General features: G+C 30.7%; 3 protein-coding genes across 5 annotated transcripts; 2 read left to right on the plus strand and 1 right to left on the minus strand.

The window, feature by feature from the left end:
- Window positions 1–5,002: 5,002 nt before the first annotated feature.
- LOC105634795 (uncharacterized) lies at window positions 5,003–5,966 on the plus strand. The gene has a single exon (XM_012217711.4). It carries the CDS (start codon window positions 5,099–5,101, stop codon window positions 5,732–5,734), a length of 636 nt encoding a protein of 211 aa, XP_012073101.1. The 5' UTR covers window positions 5,003–5,098; the 3' UTR covers window positions 5,735–5,966.
- Window positions 5,967–11,566: 5,600 nt separating this feature from the next.
- On the plus strand, window positions 11,567–17,426 carry LOC105634794 (Major facilitator superfamily protein). Its single transcript, XM_012217710.4, has 3 exons — window positions 11,567–12,341; window positions 15,459–16,360; window positions 16,628–17,426. The coding sequence occupies exons 1-3, from the start codon at window positions 12,012–12,014 to the stop codon at window positions 17,091–17,093; spliced, it is 1,698 nt and encodes a 565-aa protein (XP_012073100.1). The 5' UTR covers window positions 11,567–12,011; the 3' UTR covers window positions 17,094–17,426.
- An 81-nt stretch (window positions 17,427–17,507) lies between these two features.
- On the minus strand, window positions 17,508–19,553 carry LOC105636580 (uncharacterized). Of its 3 annotated transcripts, none has more exons than XM_020679613.3 (2): window positions 18,650–19,553; window positions 17,508–17,813 (listed from the first exon to the last, which is right to left on the minus strand). In XM_020679613.3, exons 1-2 carry the CDS (start codon window positions 19,189–19,191, stop codon window positions 17,762–17,764), a joined length of 594 nt encoding a protein of 197 aa, XP_020535272.1. In that variant the 5' UTR covers window positions 19,192–19,553; the 3' UTR covers window positions 17,508–17,761. The 3 variants fall into 3 exon arrangements, with proteins under 3 accessions (XP_020535272.1, XP_037491875.1, XP_012075284.1); XM_037635947.2 differs by having other exon boundaries at window positions 17,508–17,857; window positions 18,650–19,551; XM_012219894.4 differs by lacking the exon at window positions 17,508–17,813 and having other exon boundaries at window positions 18,077–19,496.
- Between the last annotated feature and the right edge of the window lie 4,044 nt (window positions 19,554–23,597).

The following is a 23,597-nucleotide window of genomic DNA, read 5'->3' on the forward strand; positions in this document are numbered from 1 at the left end:
TTAAATGCTATAAAATATTTTGAAAATAAATTTTAGTCAACTCACATTAATATTTAGTAAAATAGTTAACAGAAATTCAAATAATAATGTTGAACACTCTTACAATTTTTTTGGAAAAAAGAGGAGGAAAATAATAGGAGAATATTAAAAAATTATTAAATTTTTTCATTGTTATTTTACACCTTTATATTTAAATGGATAATAAATGAAACAAAATAAATTTATTTTTCTTCGTTCAAAATCGGTAAATTTTCAAAATAAAGAAAATATTATTATTGAAAATTCACGATTATATCTACGGTATTTGAATAATTATTTTCTATTTCAATTGAAGATATTTAAAATATAATTTTTGATAATTTTTGCTGTAATTATTTTACAACACTTGTGTTTAGATGTAATGAAGGAAAGAAGACAAATTTATTTTCCTTTGTTTAAAAATAGTAAAATTTTAGGGTAAATAAAATGTTATTATTAAAAATTATTTTCATTTTAAACAATAAATGTGATTCTAATTATTTTTGAGTATTTGGTAATTTAATAAAAATAAGTGAAATCTCCATTTTTTTTCCATTATTTTTTATCTAAATTGGAGAGATTCTGTCACGACCCGACTCCATGGGCCGGACCGGCACTAGAGCCCAGGTAAGCTTAAGGCCTCCGAGGCCCGTAGTAAGCCTGAAACACTAGAATCTATTATCTCGGTATAAATTTCAACATTCAGCCCATATGATTATGAAAAATAAACCTCAACATTTTATTAGTTCTCGGCCCAAGTTTATCTTCTACAGCATTCTATAGTTCGGGTCCAGTTTACAATATATCACATTCTAATATGGCTTACAGAATTATTTTGTCTATGTTAATTCACGACTAAATATATGTAAATCCTACAATTGCGGAGTCACTAACTCTTGGTATACATAGCTTTTTATACACATAATTACATAGTGAAATAATTATGGAACTAGGAAAATTTCTCTATTGCCCAGCGCAGAGAAACATAGCCTAAATCGGATTAAAGAAAAACTTACTTCCTGAAAAATCAAACAAGACATGTGAGTTTTCTAAGGAGTAATAATTATTGCACAACACACGCAGTCACACAAATGTGTAAACATATCAATCTAGTCATCCGACTAGTTATATGCTCACGCAATCAGTCACACAAATGGCATGTCACCAGCACTCACAAACAATATCACCTTCAAATAATCACATCACGTGGAAATTAGTCAGTGGAGTCACCGAATCCCAATGAGCCGTCCTCCCACATGGCTCATCCTCTCACATGTGCACCAGGGAGCCGATCCCCCATACTGGCCGACCAGTCTAATCCTCACTAGACAAGCCCTCTCATTGTTTTTCTATCCTCTCTTTTCTTTTTCATACCAACAGGAGGCAACCCGGTGGTCTCCATCCAATCTAGATCATCAAGCGCTCACAACAGGAGGCCACCCTGCGGGCTGCGATCAAATCTAGACTGTCCGGTGCGCAACGACGAGAAGCCAACCCGTGGTTAACGGTAACGGTAGGTGCACACGGGGGCGTCGATCTCCCATTTACCCGGCTAACAGAAACAGAATCAGGATCCATATAACAGAATCAGAATATAACATAAATCAGAATCAGGATCCGTATAACAGAAACAGTCTCACAAACCCATGGTGACCCACTTCATCCCAATTCCACACAAGCAAAGCACAGCAATATCACAACACAATTAATCAAACATTGCAATCGAATGCAGACATATTAATCAATTAGACATCGTAATGTAATGCACAATTAAACATCCAAAATCAATGCAAATAGATAAATAAATAAATAAATAGTATTAATAATAAACAAACACTAAAATAAATGATAATAATGAAAATAAATAAATAACTGAATAATTCAATGAATAATAATGAAAATAAATAAATAATTAGAGCACTCTATTTAATAGTTATTAAGTTATAGAGTTAATCTAAATAAACTTATTAATTATGTTATTACTTAAAACTAGTCTAAGTTCTATTGAAATTTCGGCAGCACCTCCCCTAAAAATTTGACTATCCACCTATTTAAATATCACAATACTATTATATATTTATCAATCAATACATACAGTCCATCCGTCGGGCAATCAATCAACTTAATTCTCATCCTCCTTTCAAAACAACCATGTCAACACGCACCAATTAATTTACAAATTATAATAACCTCCAAGCATGTTCCAACGACATTATTAATTATTCTCTAACTAATTATCAAATAAATGTACAATTTATAAACAAAACTTGTATCATTAAGTTAAATTCAGCCATCCTCGTTTGATAGTTACCTAGCCTTTAAATATTATAGAACTCTTTATCAAACCTTCGTTTCTTCATCCTTGCTTAAAGGTGACAATCACATATTCATACCTTTATCATACTTTAAATTAGCCAATAAGAACAAATGCCTCAATTAAATTAAAATTTAATGAGTACATCTTACCAAGAAATCCAATTTACAACTTACAATATACCAACTAACTAATTCTTAACAAGAATTAAATCTACTGCTTCAAATATTCCATATCAAGCAATAATTTATATAAATGATTGAAATAGCTGCTGCCACTACCGAAAGTTTCTCAATTCATTCGCCATTTCAGTTTATAGTCCAATTGAAATGGTACAGTTAAGGTTTCCTTCATAACATACCAAGAACTCAACCAACGACCACAAGTACCTACTATCATACTAACGAATCATCATTTCCTTACAAAAATTCATAATAGATTCAATAATCTAGCTATTCTATATATGAATTCAATTTATAGCTTCCATTTATATATATATTTATTTATTTTCTTTTTATCAAAATTTCCTAGTTAATCTTCATAACAGTAGCTAAGAATTTCCATTTCTATATCAACTCTCCTATTCAGGATCAAAATTCATGAAATGTATTGAATAGGGTTGAAAATAATTTACCCGACTAGTCGAAAATTCAAAAAAAAAAAAAGCAGATAATGCGACTGTACCTATTGCGAGCAGCTCCTGGGTTTGCTGCGCCAGCCGGAACAGGAAGGGGAGAGTGAAGAAGAGACCGAAGCTTCTTCACCGACAAGAGAGAAATCGACGCCGCCGGAAAATCAAGCAGGAGGAGGCTCGACGCGATTTTCCGATCGAAGGATGTCGCGGCTCTCCTGCACCTTCTGCGCACGCCAGAGACGAAAGAGAGATGAGAAGGGAGGCCGGAATCCACTATGGCGTGGAGGCGACGGCAAGGCATGGCACTGGTCTCCGGTGATCGAAAAACGAGAGGAGGAGACGGCCCGGTGAGGTCGCGCTGCAGGAAGAAGAAGAAAGGAGAGAAAAAAGGAAAGAAAGAAAGTCGGTTTCTAGCAAATTCTAGGCCATTCCGGTTCGATTCAAACCGGTTTGGTCTAATTTGATGATTTTCGCTTGATTCTCGGATTTTTCCACTGGTTCTCAAGTTATTCGTGTGGTTTTCGAAAATCAATTCGATTTCCGGGTTCAGTTCGATTTATTTCGATTGTTTTAGTTAGGTTCCGTAACTTTTTCTCCATCAACTCAATAAGAATAAAAAAAAATATTAATAGTAACAATATTTAATTTCAGGATAATTAATTTATATATATTCATAATAGATTAAATTGCTGGAATTTCATATTATTTCTCGAAAATTTTAACTGTTCTCAAATCGAGAATTTCCGATGATATATTTGGGCTTAGGCCCAACTCACAAACTTGGGCTCGAATTGAAATTGTTTGGTATTTATAGTCCATATAGTTAAAAATCGAGATTTTTGATTTAATAAAAATTCGAAAGTTTCGAAAATAAAAATTCGAGGTATTTCAGATTCAAAACATAATTATTGACAATTTTCTATCTAAATTGTCAACTTATTTCCATAATTATTTTACAACATTGTGTTTAAATAAAATAAAGGAAAAAAATAAATTATTTTCCTTAATAAAATCTAGAGTAAAGAATATTATCGTTGTTAATATAGACAATTATATACTCATATAATTTTAAACAATAAATGTGATCCTAATTATTTTGAAATATTTATATAATTTAATAAAAATAAGTAAAATATATTTCTCCATTATTTTCTATCTAAACTGGAGAGATCTAAAATATATTTGTTGATAATTTTTTATCTAAATTATCGTTTCTCTTTTCATAGTTATTTTCTTCACTTATTTTAGATATAATGAAAGAAGTAAAATAAATTTATTTTCTTTTGTTCGAAAAGGGAAACATTTTAGAGTAAAAAAAATATTATCATTAAAAATTGACAATTATTTACTTATTTATTTTTAAATAATAAATATAATTCTAATTATTTTTAAGTACTTGAATGATTTAATAAAAATAAATAAATTCTCATTGTTCTTATTATTTTCTACTAGAGTTGCAAAATATATGGGACCAAATAGAAAATAACTAAAATGTTATTCCATTTCAATATTTTCCTCCCATTTCCAAAAAAAAAAAAAAAAAAACCTTTTTTTAGATTAAGTTTTTTCTTTTTATTATAAAATTAATTTTAATAATTTCTAATTAAAATTTTTAATAAAAAAAATATTTTCTCATTAAGAACTAAAAACATAATATCTAATACTTCCTAAATAATACTCAAGGATTTGCAAATATTCCAAAATATTAGCATTTGAGTAATATTGCATAATTATATAAAAAAAAAAAGGAACAACAGCGTGGATGACACTCTCCGATACACTCGTGCAAAGAAGAGTTTTAACAGCCCATTGGTTCTGGTTAGTAGTTAGGACCCGAAAACGAAAGTCTAACCTCCGTCTGGTTTTTTCCTTAACCAACGGCTCTTCAGAAAGTAAACCAACTTTATTTACAAACTGCGCTCAACTGTACTCATACTGAAGTACTGTAACCGCCTTTTGTACAAAGCAATTACCCTCCTAACCATCTTTTATTTACAATCAGCCCGTGCCTGCAATCCCTATATATATATCTGTCTTGCTTTACCCTAGGTTTGCCCAATTTGCCTGTTACGCCGCCTTCGAAAAAAAAAAACACAAAAAAGAAATTGCTCTCTAGTCTTTACTGCGCCATAATGGCGACATCAAGAAACAAATCCAACGGGTCTTCTCTCTGCACGTGTCGCCGGCCACCGGCGTTGATTTCGTCGCCGTCGTCATCTTCTTCCTCTTTTGCTTCGACGGCCTCCAGCTTCACAACTCGATCTTCCGCCTCTTCTGCCACCGCGAACTTATTCACACGTGCCACATCCCCTACACGTGTAAATATGTACAGTCACCACCATCGCCAGAACACCAATCAATCGACGCCGTCCTTGCGATTCTCAATCGATCGTCCAATCTCCCCCAACCGTTCGTTATCCATGAAAAGGAACGCGTCCAATGGCAATGCAGTGTCGAATCAGAAAAGAACGTGTGCGTGTTCACCTACGACGCATCCAGGCTCTTTCCGGTGCGCCTTCCACAGGGCATTGATGAGAAACAATGGCTATAGTACACAATCGGCGTCGTATCACTCCAGTAGCAGACTGAACTTCCGGCGGTCGGCGATGACTAATTCGCTGGTGAGGATCGGAGGTGTGGAAGGAGAGCTGGTAAAGAGAGCATTGTCGGCTCTTATTCGGCCTTCTTCGCATCAGCTTCGGCGTCGGGCCGATTTCCAGCCGAGACCTAGCCGGCTCTCCGTCATGTCCAAAGCCAGCGATTCATGAATTCTTTTGATTTTGCAGCGGTTTTTGTTTAAATCGGTGTGTTGACTCAGTTGCTTACACATAATTTTTCTTTTTTATATCGTGATTTTATAGATCGATAACAGTAGTAGACGAGGCAATATTTGTAAAGATCGGGAAAGATCGGGAGATGATTGATTTGATTGTAATTAAAATTTTGTTGAGGGACTATTAGAATTTTGTTATTAAATCTTTAGAACATTTCTTCTCGTTAGTGAATCCAACACTCTGACCATTTCGAATATCGAGAATTTCTTCTTGGACATTTTCTTTTTAAATTTCAGTTTGTTAATACACTTTTCCTCAGTAAATTGGTTTGTTTTTCGAGGGATATTATTTTAATTTTAGAATGCATTTTTAGTAATTTAAATTTGTTAATCTATTATTTTATTATTAAGTCAACAATCCCTCTCATTCCTCCTATAATCCTCTATAATATTTTACCTTTCAACTGGACTGTTTACGCCCACTGTAACTTGCAAGTAATCCGAAAACGACAACGTTTTCTCTCGTCCCTAACCCCGTCACCATCAGCTTTCCACTTCCTTCATCCATCGCATACCTTTCGACACAACTTGAGTTGAGTTACAGTTGATCCTACATGTTAATTTTTTTTTTCCACTAATTTTAATTTGGATTAATTGTAACAAAATTTTGAAATGAGGTGATACAATTAAAATAAAACACAAAGTTTGAGACATTTTAAATGACTTGCACACTTGAAAAATATATTACTCTAAATTTCATATTTCTATTTTCATATTTCTATCACAACTAAAATATATCTATATCGTCACATTACTCTCCTTATCGCACATTTAATAGGTAATCAGCTAATACTTATTTTTGAAATTCAATTAACATATCTAATTTAACTATTAATCTATGATTTTGTTAATCTTAACAAAACTTACTTGATTATTTCAAAACCATGAGCGGAATATACTATTCAGGTTGTTATACTTGTAAATTTTCTAATTAGAGTGACCCTTGATAAGTTCCAATGGACCTTACAAAATTGATAAGGAGACAAAATTCACATATAAAAGCCCTCATCGATCCAATGGTCAATATAATCTATTGTCATACAAAATTACTATTAATTAATATTTAATAATTTATAATAGTTAAATGTCTATTTCATATTGTAGGAGATGGAATTATAAAATCTTCTCAATCTTTTTACTTCATACTAATATATTTTTATACAGATTGAAAATTTTTAAAAAGGCCAAAATTACACTGTGAGGCTATACAACACGGGTAATCCTCCCATTGGCTCACCAAATTGGTGAAAATAATTAATATGGTCGAGAGGACTCAAACTCAAAACCTCACACTCCTCACATCAGTGAGAAGACCAACAAGACCATCTACTAATTGGCTATAAATTGAAAATTTTGAAATTTTCATTCTTACTATTTTTAATAATCCAAAGAAGTTAATCTAATGTTATACAAACTACTTTTCTTTTTTTTTTTTAAAAAAAAAAAAAAAAAACTTCATGTTGTTGAACAAAAATTGGTATTGAAATCTCCAAAGTAAGTGATAAGTTGGATAGAGATATCTAAGAAAAGGTCAATTTCAGATTATTTGAATATAATAATTCTTTCAGATTAATTTGGTGTGATTGTAAATGAGTATGAGACCTGTGCGGATTGTCCTATGTAACCTTAAAAATTAATGCTTAAATTTTTGTGGGATATGGATTAGCTGCAACTGCTTAACCACTTCATTAACATATTTATTTATTTCCACTATGTCATTGTAATTGATTGATGTCAGATTAAAATATTTAATAATTCATCATATAATATATATATATATATACAATTATAAATATAATTCAAATCTGAAACGATAAAATTAAATATAATTGCTGAAGTTGAACTTTATAATAAATTTATATTTATTACATAGAATTTCAAAGAAGTGAAATGTTATAGTTGTTTGACTTTTTGTTTATTTACATTACATGGTAATAATATGTGTTAATCGTTTAGCCAATATTTATTTAAGAATAAGTTGAATTTATAAATGTTTATTAATCGAATAAAATTATGCTAAACATAACTAATTAGTATAAAGTTAAAAAATTAAAGACATGTTAAGTAACGATTTTTATGGCTTTTAATGATATAAATAAAGTATTTAATTTATAGATTTTAATGATACATACGGTTATTTTCCTTCGTCTCCTTTTCATACAAAGGGTAAAGGTATAGTATTTAAAAATTTTTCTTTCACTTTTCGAAACATCTAACATAAAAAAGGTTTAATTGAAAAAGAAATTCAATTTTTGAGATTTTTGTAATTTTATCAAAAATAACTTTTTAATTAGACAAAAAAAGAATCATACTTTGTAATTCTATCAAAAATAACCTTTGTCACGTGTCCTCATGAAGAAGACGTTCATATAGAACTATGAAGAATTTCAATTCCGAAAGAATTTGTTAACACACTGTTCCATTAAATTTGATCTCAAATGTAAAAAAAATAAAAATAATTGACTAAATTATTTCTGAATTAATACTCCTTTAATTTAATTGAGACAAAATTTAATACATATATTTAAATAAAGATAAAATTAAAATAAATATTATTTCAATCTTTTAAAGTATCGTCTAAATAAAATAAAAAATTATCAAATTTAACCGACACAAAGATTCCTAATTAGAACCTAGTCTCATGAGAAGGGAAGGAGAAAACAAATACTTGGAATTGGACAGAGTAAAAGTAAGGTGGTTGTGTTATTGGAGTTCGGAAAGCCAATCTAGGCACCATTGTTTCAGGATGGGAGACACAGTTACATGCCTTTGTCAGTTCTCACGCTTCACCCTCTCATCACGTGCCTTAAAAATTACCTCAACTCACTAACCAAAATTCAAAGCTAAAAGAGCTTCTTTCTATAAGTTCAGTTGATTTACAAAAATATTACTAACAACTAAATTGTATTGGTATAATTAGGTTTCTATCAAGGACTAGTGAGGTATTTTGTCCAAGTTTTCTCAAAAAAAAAAATTGTCTGCACAAATTTTATATATCATGCTTATATTTTTAATTTTAATTTTTTTTATCTGCACAACAAGGCCTTTTCAAATATAACCTTTTAGAATTGGGCCTTTTACGTGAAGGGCAGCTCTGCCTAAATTGAGGTTGCCGGACCAGCAAATTGTCCAGTTGAGAAGCCCAATCCTTAGCATATGTCTCGTATTCTCATTAGAAGTAGTAGATTTCAAAAGTATTAATAGGTATATATCTGTTTTTATATACTTGCCCAAGGTGTGTAAGTACATATCTGTTTTAAATGTCTACAATCCTCATCTTCAGAGATGAAGGGGCTAGTCTGAGGAGAGTTTATATTGAAGAGTATTGAACTCATTACATAAATTATGGTGATCAATCCTTTTAAGTACTCTTTGCTACTGAACTACCTCATTCGAGTTATATAATAGATAGTTGACTTTTAAGTACTTTATTTGTTTTATCAAACTATCTACTAATAGAGTTGCATACTTGTTAGCGATAAATATCTATTTTGTGATTGCTGGAGTTTTCTAATTTTATTTTTCATGTTTTGTTTAATGATCTTGATTTAATATAATAGTTTAATTTTTCCTTTAAAAAAAATAGGTAGTTGACCAATCACATTGAATGATAATTATTTTTTCAGGAAACATTGATTTGTAATATGTTTTGATCATATAAAAATGGTCTTAAAATGAAAAAGCCTATAGTTTTAATTCCCATAGAACTACATTTATTTTAAGAAAATTATTTTTTTTTAAAAAAAAAAAAAAAAACACCAATCAGTCTATATATAAAATTGCAGTGGATTGTCTGAACGGAAATGGTATGGCAGCAATAGGAAAGCAAATAATGGTTAATCTGTCGACATCTTATCCTACAGGGATCAGCTTATGAAAAATCCAATTCGAAGACTACTTTCTACATATTTGTCATCTTCTTTCTTCTTTCTTTTCCTTGATAAGGGGCATAACCGCATAAGATGTGTCTTGTCTTTTCTATGATCACACAATTCAACCATAAAAGAGCAAATTAAAGGTTCATTTGCACTTAATAATTAATGATTGATAGACATAACCTGACATTTATCACGTGTCTTTCAATAAGATTCAATTTTTATTTCATCAACATTTTTATTTAATAGCATTTCAGACCTGATTTTTGTCGGACTTTCATTTTTTTTTCACACATACCGTATATTTATTTACCAATCCAATCAATATTTCTTTGGCATTAAACAATATAAATTTTTATACTGATAATTAAATAATTAATTACTGGATTCATTTAACTTAGACAAAAGAGCTAAATCTAAAATAATTATTTCAAAAAAATTCCAGATGACAAAAGGGCTAAGAAATAACCGAATATCTTTTTCTTTTTCTTATTTCTGTATCTATATTTAACTTTTTTTTTTCTTTTTTCATATATTTATTTCTAACGCTCAATAATCGTATTTGAGTAAAGTTCTCCTATCAGTGATGATCCCAAATCTCAAAACATGGACTGATATATAAATTTCATATTTAACTCTTATATTGTTAATACATAAGATATTTAACTAATAAGCATATTCGAAATAAATAAATTGCATAAAATTTTGTGAAATTCATTTGCAATATCTAAAATATTGAGTTTGGAATGCAAAAATTTATAGAGTTAAATTCTACGAATTAAATTCTATGGAATTGGGTATGTCTAACTCAAATTCTACTAAAAGTGATGGAATTTGTAAATAAATTTTACAAAATTGATCAATGAAATATTTATTGACAAAATTACCCTTCGCTATAAACTCAATTATTTTTACTTTTCCGTTCCTTTCTGTTTATTTCTTTGGAAAATTTCAAATTATAATAACGTTATTTTTTTCTAATCCAATAATGACATTAGTTTATATTTTTATTTTTTTTCCTTTTTTTTTTTGAAAAATTTCAAACTAGTAATGATGGTTTTTTTTTTAAGTCTAGTAATAACGTTATTATTAATATCAAACTAAAAAACTTCAACAATTGTTTTCAAAATGCAATTAAAAACAATAGTAACATTCTTTTTTTTTTAGTTTCCAAATTAATTATTTAAATCAATAAAATTTTTATATTAATTAAAAATAATTATTATGACGAATGTTACTGCTTATATAATTAATTAATTAGCATGAAATATTAGTGTACTTATTTATATGAAATTTATTATTTAAATTGTAATAAAAAAATGACAAGTTATTATATTGTATATAATAAATATAATTGGTGTTTATTATTTATTTTTGTTAAATTATTGTAGCAAGAGCGTTATAAGAAAGAAAGACAAATGAATTTCACTTAAGAATTTCTTCCAAACATAATTTTGTGGAATTCAATTGAATTTCTTATTTTAAATTATAGCATACCAAACATGACAAATTTATTTGTAAATAAATTATACTTGGAATTTATTTATAAATAAATTCTACAATTATAATTCATTTGTTTTAAACGGGTTGAACATCTTTAAAATTTGTCACATCAAAGTCCATTTATTTTTTATTAAAAATTATACAAAAAAAATTGAATTTTAAAAATATTTCCACTAGAAATAATATATTGCTTTTAACATAATAAGAGTTTAATTTATTTAAAAAATTATTTATTGTCTGATTGAATTTTTTTTTTTTTTTTAAGTATTACACCGAGTATTCCATAGCTTTTGAGCATGAAATTATTCTCATTTTGAGATTTATCAATGTTTAATTTTTACTATTTAAATTTCTGACCTTATCAAAATATATCTGCATGATCTCTTCTACAAGGGTTTTTTATTTACTTAAAGCTCTGAGCTAATTTTAAAAAAATTGTTGGTTGAACAAAGTGTTACTGCTTGAATCCCTTTCAATCAGTATTGTCTGCTCGGATTTAGAGCTTACTTTATGATGTAGCAATCAAAAATTTGAAATTATTAATTGCAAATTGAATTTCATTATTCAAGAAGCAGCTTTGGGAGAAACTGTCATTTTAAGAATCAAAAGTCTTTCTCATGGTTTTATTGATTAGAAAAATACAAATCTCCCTGTCAAAGATAAAAGAAGCAAATGTCATAAAGCTACAATCACAATACTATCCCAAAAATAATCATTCCTCCATTGAAGAAAAAGTTGCTAATTTTATTACACGCCACAAGAAAATCTCTGAACTCTAATCTCTAACCTGTGAATGCTTTCTTCTTCTATTCTGCAACTGTCCATTGATCTAAAATGCCAAATATAGTGCTTAAAGCAGGGAGTAGGCCACCATGGGTAGGATTGGCTGCGGCAGCTTGGGTTCAAGTGGCTGCAGGGAATGCCTATAACTTCCCACTCTACTCTACTGCCCTTAAATCAGTTCTTGGATTCAACCAGCAACAGCTAACAATCCTTGGAGTGGCCTGTGATATTGGAGAGAATCTGGGTTTGATTCCTGGCATCGTCATCAATAAATTTCCCCCTTGGTCTGTGCTTTCTGTTGGTGTTCTTTTTTGTTTCTTGGGTTATGGTGTTCTTTGGCTTGCTGTTAGCGAAACTGTCATTGGCTTGCCTTATTGGTTGGTAAGTTGAATTTTGAATCAATTGAAGTCCTCTGCTTTTGTTTTTTTTTTTTTCGTACAATTATGACTCGGTGGATTTTGAATTATTGCATATTGTTTTCTCTCCAATTCATTTGAAATTGATGACATGGTAGTAAATTTAGGTTTTTGATTCCTTCCCTGTGTGTTGTGAGTTCTGTTGTTTTTTCAGTTGCTTGATAAACTAATAGATTTTTGATGGAGTTGCAAGCTTGCAATAGTTGTGTTGTTTCTTCCGGTTGGTTAGTTGTTTCATATTTCATTTCTGGCTTACAATCAAGTTTTTGAGCGGAATTGATTGGTTGGAGCTAAACCTTGGATTTGATTTATCTGAAAGTTCTTCTGTCTATTTTAGTTGTGACTTCTTGATTTCTGTTGTGCGTCAAATCCAAAAGTATCTGCTTGGTTGCTTGAGACCGTTGCTAGTTGTTAATCCTAATTTTGTTGAATCTTTACTTAAAAAATCGAAAATCTAATTACAAAAAAATCCACTTTGAAGTTTTGTCTTCTTAACTACGAATATATATGAATTGTTTGCTGATCTGTGCGTTATTGGATGCCATTTCCTTGATTAATTTCTAAACTTAGATTGTCGTGTTCTCCATAAATATAGCTTTATTGTTAGTGATTATATATATTTATGTGTGTGTGTGTGTGTGTGTGTGTGTGTATATATGTTCATTTTGCATTAGTGCCATGCTCCTGATGAAGTTGGTCTGGATTTAGAATCTGGTGAACTCATTTGTGATCAATGTTCAAGTTTCCTTTGTATTACCTAGATGCTTGAGACACGTAAAACCATCAATTTCTAGTTTCCTGATTGAAATAGTAACAATCATATATTCTAACCAAATAGTTAAAGGCATTAAGCTATTCCTTTGTAAAATGCATACATTAATGAATTTAGGGAAATCCTAAACTTTCAAACACAGATTGATAGAAAAAAGTGAACTTAATCTTCTTCCTGATTAAGGAGCATTGCAACTCAGTATAATGCTTTATGAAATGCTGAAAGCACTCCCGTTGAGGTATTGAATTTACTGAAGTTTCTTTGTTGGACCTCATTCTAAGAATATTGGGTCAATCGCTTCTGCCATGATTTAAAAGGTTCATCAAATTCTGTATGTACTGCAAAGGATTATTGTGCTAGGATTTTCCATTTTGAGAGTTTTGAAGCAAGAATTTGCATCTTTATTTTTATTCTACAGGACTGGAATCCCAGATACGGTCATTGATCTAGGCTGTTCATGGTTCTCATTAAACAAAGGAATAAGAATTGTGTATTCAATCTTCTCCATTAAAGCGATCAGCACATGCTGAACAATGTTAGAACAGATAAGCTTATTATTTGAGTGGTTTGCCTTACTTGGATCTTCCTGCGGAAAATTTGGGTGACTGTCTTTTACAGTCCCCTTCATGAAATCAAGTAACGAAAACTGAGTAGTTAAATCTACTCAAGCAATCCTGGTATATTTTAACCTGATTGGATCCATTTAAACATTGGTATTGAAGTTATTTTCCGAAAACCTTCTTTACAAACTATAGGGGTATATTTAGTTTAGAACTTTCATTTGGTTGGGTTATAAATATTTTTGGCAGAACCCTCCTTTTATCTTTATATTTTAATTCATCTCAAGAAGATTGTCTCCTAGCTTGGTGTTAGGAATTGTAGAATATTAAAGGGTACTTAGATCATATTCAAGTAGTTTCCCAACTTCAACTTGGACCAGGAGATTGAAAAATTGTGTTAAGGATATTTTTACCGGATTTATCTACCCTTTACTTTAAAGAGCTGTTGTTTGTTACTGCAATCCTCCAATGGCAAAAAATAGAAAAATTTTATAGTAGATGGATAAATCTTATATCCCAGGCCATATGCTGTAGTCTGCACAGGATTTTATTTTTTTTGTTTTCAGAGATCAAAAGAATCTTATAATGTCTCTGGTGAAAGGATTTTGGTAACAAGTAACATATTGAAAGTTATTGGAGGAGGTTGACGAGGCAACTGTGATTCTAATGATGGTTTTAGAGTAATTTCTGTTACAAAGTTTAGCTAGGGGAAGGAAAAACAAGGTAAACTTGTTAATTTTGCATGATGTTGAAAATAGAGTGGATATAATAAGGAGGACGGAAACAAACTAGGCACTTCTGAGTTAATGTGGATGACCATTTGGTGCATATGGTAACTTCTGCATTTATGCTGCCTAGGAAGGTTGTGCATTTCAAGATCAGAATTTGGTAAGATAGTGATGATTTTTTGGCAAAATATTTTAAAAGTTTATCATGTATATTTTGGCAAAATATTCTATCATTTTGACTTCTAGTGAAGCAATCTGCATATGCTGTTTGAAGAACTGCCTCATCTATTTTAATTTTATAGCTTCTTTAACTTGAAATGCGAGCAAGATTATGTTCTTACCTTCCAAGTTAAAAGCTAATTTAGAACTACTTAATATGTTCTAAGCAACACATATAAGCCATTTAACCTTCTACCTCCATCAGTCCAAATTTTAAGTGGTGTACCTGTTCCTGATCCCATTAATCATGGCAAATTCCCATCTCCTTTAAGGTAACTTACGAATGTGTTCTTTTGACTTTTAGAAGATCCCGTGGTACTACAGAAGTTAGTTTTTGACCACTATTAAACCTCTAGAAAGTAATTGTACGCAACTCATTTCTACTTTTCAAAGCATTGTTAGAGTTTACCAGATTAAAAATGTTCTTACAGAAACCTTATGGTTGTAATTTTTCTGTTTTCCTAGAATCTTCATGTATCCCATATTCTATCTTCTAAAATCGATCCCACTGGCCTTTTTTCTCCACTCTCTTTTGGCACGTAAATGTAGACATATGCTACAAATCTTGAAGATGGTATCGGTTGAAGTGCCTATAGATAGTGATTGTTGGCCTATTCCTGTTAATTTCATTATGTTCATTTAAGTTCCATCTGCTATTCGTTGAAATTTAGCGAGTTATTTGTTTTGTTCCCAATATCCTTAGTCAGATTTGCGGATTAAGTCTTGGTTGCAAATATTTGTCTTTTTAGCTTCTCATTTTATCATATATGTGCCTTTGACCTTCTCTATTGTTGTTGTTGTAGCTGTGGCTTGCACTTGTTGTTGCCACTAATAGCAATGCATGGTTTGGCACAGCTGTGCTTGTAACCAATATGAGAAACTTTCCTCTCAGTAGAGGTACTGTTTCTGGCATTCTCAAAGGTTATGTTGGAATCTCTGCTGCAGTATATACAGTGCTGTATAATTTGGTACTTACTGACTCTGCTTCAAAGCTTCTGCTATTCCTTACACTCGGCATTCCAGTTATATGTCTAGCCATGATGTACTTTGTTCGACCCTGTACTCCAGCTTCTGAAGAAGACTCTTCAGAGCATGGCCATTTTGTTTTTACCCAAGCTGCAAGTGTTGTGCTTGCCCTATATCTTCTTATGTCCACTATAATAAGTGATATGGTTTCTTTAAGTGATACTGTTTCATACATATTAGTTTCCATAATGGTGATTCTTTTGATGTCTCCTCTCGCAATTCCTGTCAAAATGACTCTTTTTCCGGCAAGGTCTAAGAACCATATCCCAGCATCTGATTCCTCAGATAACCTGGTATCAAGGGAAGATGGATCAACCTCAGCAGATCCTTTGTTGACACCATCTTCATCAGCTACATATCTTGGAAGTTTTCTTGATAGTGAGGATGCTTCAGAGGTGGAAATACTTCTTGCAGTGGGGGAGGGAGCAGTAAAGAAGAAAAGAAGACCTAAGAGAGGGGAGGATTTTAAATTTCGTCAGGCTTTAATCAAGGCTGATTTCTGGCTTCTTTGGGTAGTATACTTTCTTGGAGTTGGTTCTGGAGTTACTATTCTCAATAATTTGGCTCAAATTGGGGTCGCATTTGGTCTTGATGATACAACGATACTCCTCGCTGTCTTCAGTTTTTGCAATTTTGTTGGCCGTCTTGGCTCAGGTGCCATTTCTGAGCACTTTGTCAGGTAATTCCTTACTGACTTAAGCATCATGAACTAAACTGGAATGCGAAATATTTTCTTTTGTAGGAGCACCATAGTTGGTATTGATGTTTTCTTTAGGCACTCGTAATATTTCTCTTTTAGTAAGTTGAAAAAATGTTGTTGGTGTCCTTGTTTTCCCTTTAACATGTATGGAATTATCTTCTTTCCTCTGGATTTTCAACCTTCTCCCAGTTTTCCTGATTTATGACTTTTTTCTTTGCTACAATGACTAAATTTGTCACATTGCAGGTCAAAAACAATTCCACGCACCATCTGGATGACATTAGCTCATATGATTATGGTTGTAACATTTGTTCTATTTGCGTTAGCTCTTGATGGTATTCTTTATGTTGCAACTGCTCTGATTGGCATCTGTTATGGTATTCTGTATTCTGTAATAGTATCAACTGCCTCTGAGCTATTCGGCTTGAAACATTTTGGCATAATTTATGCCTTTATGTTATTGGGCAACCCTATTGGTGCCCTTCTTTTCTCAGGGCTGCTTGCAGGTTATGTATATGATGCAGAAGCTGCGAAACAAGGAAGCTCTACCTGTGTAGGTTCTGATTGTTTCAAGTTGACATTCCTTGTTCTAGCTGGCATCTGTGGATTGGGCGCCTTGTTCAGCATAATCCTGACAATTAGAATACGCCCAGTATACCAAATGCTTTATGCAGGAGGCTCCTTTCGTCTACCGCAATCTTCAGGTCATTGATGAGCAGAAATTGTTATCTATTATCAAATAAAAAGCGAGAAATGCATATCCTGCAGAGTTTTTAGTATTACAGTACTCAGGAAAGTGACTTGCATGGGCTACAAATTGCTGCCTATGGTGCAAATTGCTGAGATAGTAATCTCCCCCAATCAAGAATTAGCTAGCTGTAGGTGGCTAATTGTTGTTTGTGCAATAGAGCTTTTTGTAACGACTTGAAAATTTTGTATGTACACACATATACATCCAAGTTGTTGTGTTGGTTGCCCTTTGAGAAATGTTTTTGCTTCTGTATCAATAAAATCATGTCCTGTGCTATAATCACAGCTAGATCAATATGATAATTTCTTTCTTTCCTTCTCTTTTTTAATGTTTTTTCAAGTTCTTGCCGAATTCTACCATCAAGGTTCAATGTCATTTCTGTTAACAGAATTTCAGGCTTTATTTAACACTGAAGATTTACATGGGTCCAGTGTTTTCCTGTTTCCCTTCAAGGATTCAAAACTAGCCATTATAAAGAAAAAATATATCCCAGATTTGTTTGTTTATTTTATTTATTTTGGTGCTTACTCCAAGGTTCAATCTCTCGCAAGTCATGTGGAATCATTTTAATATCTTTTCTTTATATATCACATAGCTGCCCGCCCGTTCATCGATGAAAAATCTAAGCTTCACCATGTCTCTGCTATTAAATTCCTCTCAGTATTATCTGCCGGGATAGGCCTGTGCATCCATAGCACTACTTCAGTTGAATTGAATTGCTGTTTCTGAATAGTAAATGTAATTTAATTTTCCAGAAAAGAAAAGAAAAAGAAGGAGGTGAAGTTACTTCTACTTCACTCTTACCTATGCTCTGTTTTCAATTTAATATATAAAGTGAATGGTGTCCATGTTTCAGTGTATGCAGATTTGATAAAGAAAACCCATCTCCCTAGAAATCAAAAGATTGGAATTTAAAGATTTGATAAAGAAAACCCATCTCCCCAGAAATCAAAAGATATGAAATTTAATCAATTAAAGTGATAAAATATAGCTGCTTCTCTTACAGAAGAGATAACATAACATATGGATATGCACCGCACAACATGTTTGCATACCTAAAAGGCTAAAACTAAAACAATCAATCTCTTCATAAAGAGACTAAATACTAACAAATGCCTTCTTTTCTGCCAAAGTTAAAAAAAAAAAAAAAAAAAAAAGATTACAGCATACAAAAGCAAGGGGAGACAATCTCATTACTGAAGAGACCCTTGATGCTAAAGTGTGTACCCTCTATCTGACCCACCCCTCACTAATTAAAAAAAGAAGTATGTCTTCTTGAATACACAAACAAGACTCTGGTGGAAGAACCTAAAAAACCCATCTCTCACCATTAAAATTAAGATCAAGAAACTGAATTCAAGTAAAAGAAAGAAAAGAAAAGGTGGTATTAGAATGGAGTCTTTCTAGAGCTGAGGTTTAAAGTTTAGAGCTCCCTTAGAGCCTAGTTAACAAAGAAGCAAAAACTAAAAACTATAACAATTCAAGTTGGTTTGAGATTCTGGAACATAGTATCCCACCTGATCTCTTCAACACCAGTTGACCAATACCCATCATCATCACCTTCATCAATCTTTTCTTCTTTATGAAGATCATATACCACAGGACTTGAAAAACTATCAAGTCTAGGACCAGAAACCACCATAGGACTTCCATTTGTAAGCAATAACCTCCCTTGCTTACCCATCATCAGTTTCTTGTTTCTTTTCAACATTGCTCCTCTCCATCTAGTAGCATAACCTGCAGGCCTAGGAACAACAACAAGAGCAGATTCATCACGGTGAGCCAGTGCTCTTATATACTTAGCTAAACGCATCTTTGTCCTTTTAATGGCAACAAGAACTCTTGCCATTGGATGAGGGGTAGCTCCCTTTTCTTTTCTTGCAAGTTTGAGAATCTCTAGCCTATGTTTTGCTATTGATATCCCCATGCTTTGAAGAAATTCATGGTTAAAATAAGCAATATCTTCTTCTTCAAGCTCATTATGAGAAAAGGCAAGACCATATTCATATACAAGAGAAGGCTCTAGGCCAGTTTTTGATAGCCAAGAGAACCAATCCATGGCTTTTTTTGATAGTATATGAGCTTATATGTCTGCGTTTGATAAAATGCCTAAGAGAAAAAGTTGTGTATAAATAAGGTGGGAATTGAAAGTGTTTAGCTAGTGTAGAAGGCGGTGAGGTTTGCTAGAGGAGACTTGGACTTTTGTTTTTTAAGGGAAGGATGGGTTTTGCTTTTGTTTTATAAAATTTAACTTGGTAGTTAAATCTTGAGAGTGACTAAAGAATAAAGAAGAGGGTGTGGGGTTTATATGGTCATGATCCCTACAAAAATGGGGTAAATTCTGAAGCTTAATAAGGAGTGAGGCCCAAGACTTGCTTATGAAAATTGTAATGGCATCAATCACGGCATGGAGAAATAGTAGTGGGTGGGGTCATATGCTACTACTTGTCTTGTCTTTGTATGTAGGTGAACAAAGTTTTGTGGTTAGTGGAGGAAAGTGGAAAATTTTGGACTCTCAATTTCAAACTTGGCAACTCATTCTTTCCCTAAAGTTGGAGTGTATTTTGGTTTAGACAAAAGAAACTCCTCTAATCACTATTCTTTAATCTCTAACCTAATGATTTGAATCATGTAATTGATGGGAAATTTCTATGAACTACCAACCTAATTTTCTAGCCCTGTTATAAGGGAAACTTTATAATTATATATAGTTGTTAATTATTAAAGATTGAGATTATGAGTCTTATTATTGTAATTTGAGATTGCTCATATATTTCTATTTATATTTTATGATATTTTTTGGTTTTAATATATGTATAATGCATATTCTCTAAATATTCATGGGTAATAATGAAATGGAATAATTTTTTGCCGCCTGCAAAATAATTTATATTTGTCCCATCTTAATTAAAATAAAATCAAAAGGGTGTTCAATTCACTCGCTTCGTACAATTGAATATTGATTTATACTTACCAGTTATATTTTAAACTTTGTTCGCTGCTAGCTGATTTGTATTTATGTTATATTTGAATTATATTAATTTTAAAAAATAATTACTAATAAAATTATTTTTTACATTAATATTTTATATGATTTTTGTTATAATTATTTAAAAATAAAAATAACTATTAAATAACGTTACAAAAAAATTTAAATATTATATTCACCTTAAAATAATATATATATATATATATATAATTGAATTAATTAACTAAAGTTGGCTGTGCATTAAGGACGCTCCTGCGGGTCAATAATTGTATAGTGTTTCGTAGGAAATAAATATGAACCATTATACTAAAGTGCACATATTAATTCAACGACCCTTTTTCTAACACAAGAAATAAACATATTGTCTCCTTTTTTTTTTTAAAGATTAATAATATGGAAAAGGTATTCCACATTTGATTTTAGGAGTCTGCTTTCCTCCGGCAATAAAAAAGGTAGGTCTTGGAAAATAATAAAAATACTATAGCAATGTCTATTAAAATTTTTGACTTTGACTTAATTTTAATTAATTATTGCTAATTTTATCGTATTAGTTGTTGTCCACCATTACTATTGCTAATTAGGAGTAGTTTAAGCCATGATTTGAAAAACTTGGAACTAATTGATATCTTGGGCTATTTATAGTTTGCATTAGCAAAATACCCATCAATTGAATTCTTCTTCGCCTAAAGAAAATTTTCATTCCCAATAAAAGGAAAGAAAAATTAATTTCAAAATATTAATAAAAAAAGATCGTATCATATGATTAGAGTGAAGTTTCGAATATATATATATATATATATATATATTTCAGTTTACAGTTATAATAAAAGTTTTCACTTGTTTAATGATTTTATTAAATTAAAAGAAGAAAAGATTAAACTAAAATATTATAGATTAATTGTTGCTTTAGACTTAAACTTGACTTTAATTTTATTCTTTGCATAATTTTTATCAATCGTGGTCTGCCATCAATCACTAATTACTCTTTTTTATAGCATAAACACTAATTAATCTTATCTTTATTTTTTTTTTTTTTAGGTTTTAAATTAATGCTATCTAATTTATAATCCACCATAAGATGACCTCCGAATTAGTAAAACCATTGACTCATGCACCAAATTTTACGATTGACATATTCTAGTTCTAACAATAAATAATACACTTTTATATAAAAAGAAAAGAATTGTATTTTAAATATATACTTTTTCAATTATGAAATTATGAAGAACATAGAGTTCATTAGAATAATGTTTTAAGGAACATTAACTAAAAATGTCATCTTAAACTAGAGAAATTAAAATCATCTTGTCAGCAATGGAACTGGCAGCCATGTATAGTTCATTGACTTACCTTTTTTTTTTTTATTTTTGTCTCATAATAATGGTTAATCAGAGCATGCAAGACATTTTAGAGTAATTTTAGCCATAAAAGTTCGTAGATTGATTAAGAGCATGCAATCCTCCAATATTTTTTGAATTGAGACTTCAAATAGCATAATCATGCTTGCTTAGACAATAGACACATTAATTTAATTATGTTAATTATAACTGACAGCAAGGTTGCCTTTCAATATAATTAACTATTGACCTTTCATTAAAAGGTTTTATAATTCTACCGGTTCAAATAACTTTTTAAAAGCTTGTTGGATCATAGTTTTTGAACTAATTTTTAGATTGTGTTACTCGAAAGTTTTTTAGTAGCTTTTAGCATTTTGATTTGTCAAAATATTAAACACTATTTTTTATAGTATTCGATAATATAACGCTTAAACTAACTTTTAAAGATTAAGATAGTGTTTTATAAAAAACTAATTTATATAACATTTAGCTTTTAGCATTTTATGAAAAGCTACTTGAAAACCTAACAGCTAAACGCTACTAAAAGAGCTAACGGTTATCAAAACAGTTAATTTTGTCAAACAAACCTTTAACATGTTTAGTAACATAGCTTTTATAATAATTTTTAGAAATTGAGTTAATTTTTTACGAAATGTTAAGCACTCTAACTTTTTGTGTTTACCTTTTAATTAAACTTTTTTTTTTAAATTATACATATTGTTTTTTCTTCAGAATTTAGCTAATTGAATAACTAATATCTTTTCTTTATCATTTAAAGTTAAATAATTATTTTTACCGAACACTTTTCATTTGGAAAGCTAATGAATAATTATCAGGTAAAAATTAATATAGCTAACAGCTAAAAGGTACTACAACAACAGCTAATGTTACTAAATAGACTCAAAATCTAGTAATCCATATTTTTAGTGTGAATACTTACTCTCCAATTAATTACAAGCTTTGATATAATTAACTATCAACCATGAATAATCAATCATCAATTATTAAACAAAACAAGGGGATAAAATCAATAAATAAATTAGTGACAAGGCAATTTACCCATCTCACCATGTGATGACTCTATATATAAAAATCCCATCACATGCAAAGATTTGTTTGGCAAAGGGTCCAACACAACTTTTTGCCTGAAAAATGCACAAACAAAAGTCTTGTCTTTGCAAATCCGAAATCTCCCAAATTCACATGCCCATCGATTGCAATTTTGAACCTAAAAATTTGGTAGGGTTCACGGGCTTAGATGGTATAGAATGGGACATGTACTTGATTTATTTCCATGTGAAGGGAAATACAAACATCCATCGCTTTCCCTTTGAAGACAAAACCTTTTCTACTATTACCATTTGGATTTTTCTACTTTTAATTCTTTTTTTAAAATAATTCACCCAGCTAGAGTGAAACATTTTCTAGTTCACATCTTTGGATGTTTTTGATAGAAACAAAAAACCAAAACTTTTCTCAAACCACATTAAGTAAATAAAATAAAAAAGAGAAAGCAGCCTATGTTCCAAAATCATGGATCACCCATCCAATTTCCACTGAGTCTATGTTTTTTCTTTATTGATTCTATATGTCATTGGGTATGTACCTATCACATAGATGTAGATTTATTATATTATTTTAGGAGATTAAATATAAGAATTTATATAAAATTCTATATAATATATGAAAAAAGTGTCGAAATTTTAAAAAAGGGACGATAACTTCTGTCTGTCAATTGTGTTCATAAGTGATTTTCTGTTTATTTCTTTAATCCATTATAAATAGATATTTTTTTTCCTTTTCTAATCATAATTTCTCATTTAAGTTTAATGTTACCTTTCACAGCAACTTTTTAAATACTTTTTAACGTTTTAACTAAATGCTATTTATGTTATTTTTTATAATATTCGGTAACATAATATTTAAACTAATTTTTAGAAGTTAATATAACGTTTTATAAAAAGTTATCTTTATAACGTTTAGCTTTTAGCATTTTAAACAAAACTACTTAAACAACTATCAGTAGCTATCAACTAAAACAACTAACGGTTATATATTCAGTTAATTTTACCGAATAAGTCTTAAGTGATAAAGAAATTTGAACCTAAAATTAACGGTGAGAAACTAATTAATAAAACA

This window comes from Jatropha curcas, chromosome 1 (genome assembly GCF_041381405.1).
Source record: "Jatropha curcas cultivar XTBG-Jc1 chromosome 1, XTBG_Jcur_1.0, whole genome shotgun sequence".
In the NCBI taxonomy this organism is placed as follows: domain Eukaryota; kingdom Viridiplantae; phylum Streptophyta; class Magnoliopsida; order Malpighiales; family Euphorbiaceae; genus Jatropha; species Jatropha curcas.

Excerpts from the sequence above, each read along its gene's own strand:
- LOC105636580 (XM_020679613.3), bottom strand. The coding sequence starts at position 19,191 with ATGGATTGGTTCTCTTGGCTATCAAAAACTGGCCTAGAGCCTTCTCTT. Across the intron at positions 17,814-18,649 it reads ACTGGTGTTGAAGAGATCAG|GCCTATCCCGGCAGATAATA; the intron begins GTGGGATACTAT and ends ATGGATGCACAG.
- LOC105634795 (XM_012217711.4), top strand. The coding sequence starts at position 5,099 with ATGGCGACATCAAGAAACAAATCCAACGGGTCTTCTCTCTGCACGTGT.
- LOC105634794 (XM_012217710.4), top strand. The coding sequence starts at position 12,012 with ATGCCAAATATAGTGCTTAAAGCAGGGAGTAGGCCACCATGGGTAGGA. Across the intron at positions 12,342-15,458 it reads TTGGCTTGCCTTATTGGTTG|CTGTGGCTTGCACTTGTTGT; the intron begins GTAAGTTGAATT and ends TTGTTGTTGTAG. Across the intron at positions 16,361-16,627 it reads ATTTCTGAGCACTTTGTCAG|GTCAAAAACAATTCCACGCA; the intron begins GTAATTCCTTAC and ends GTCACATTGCAG.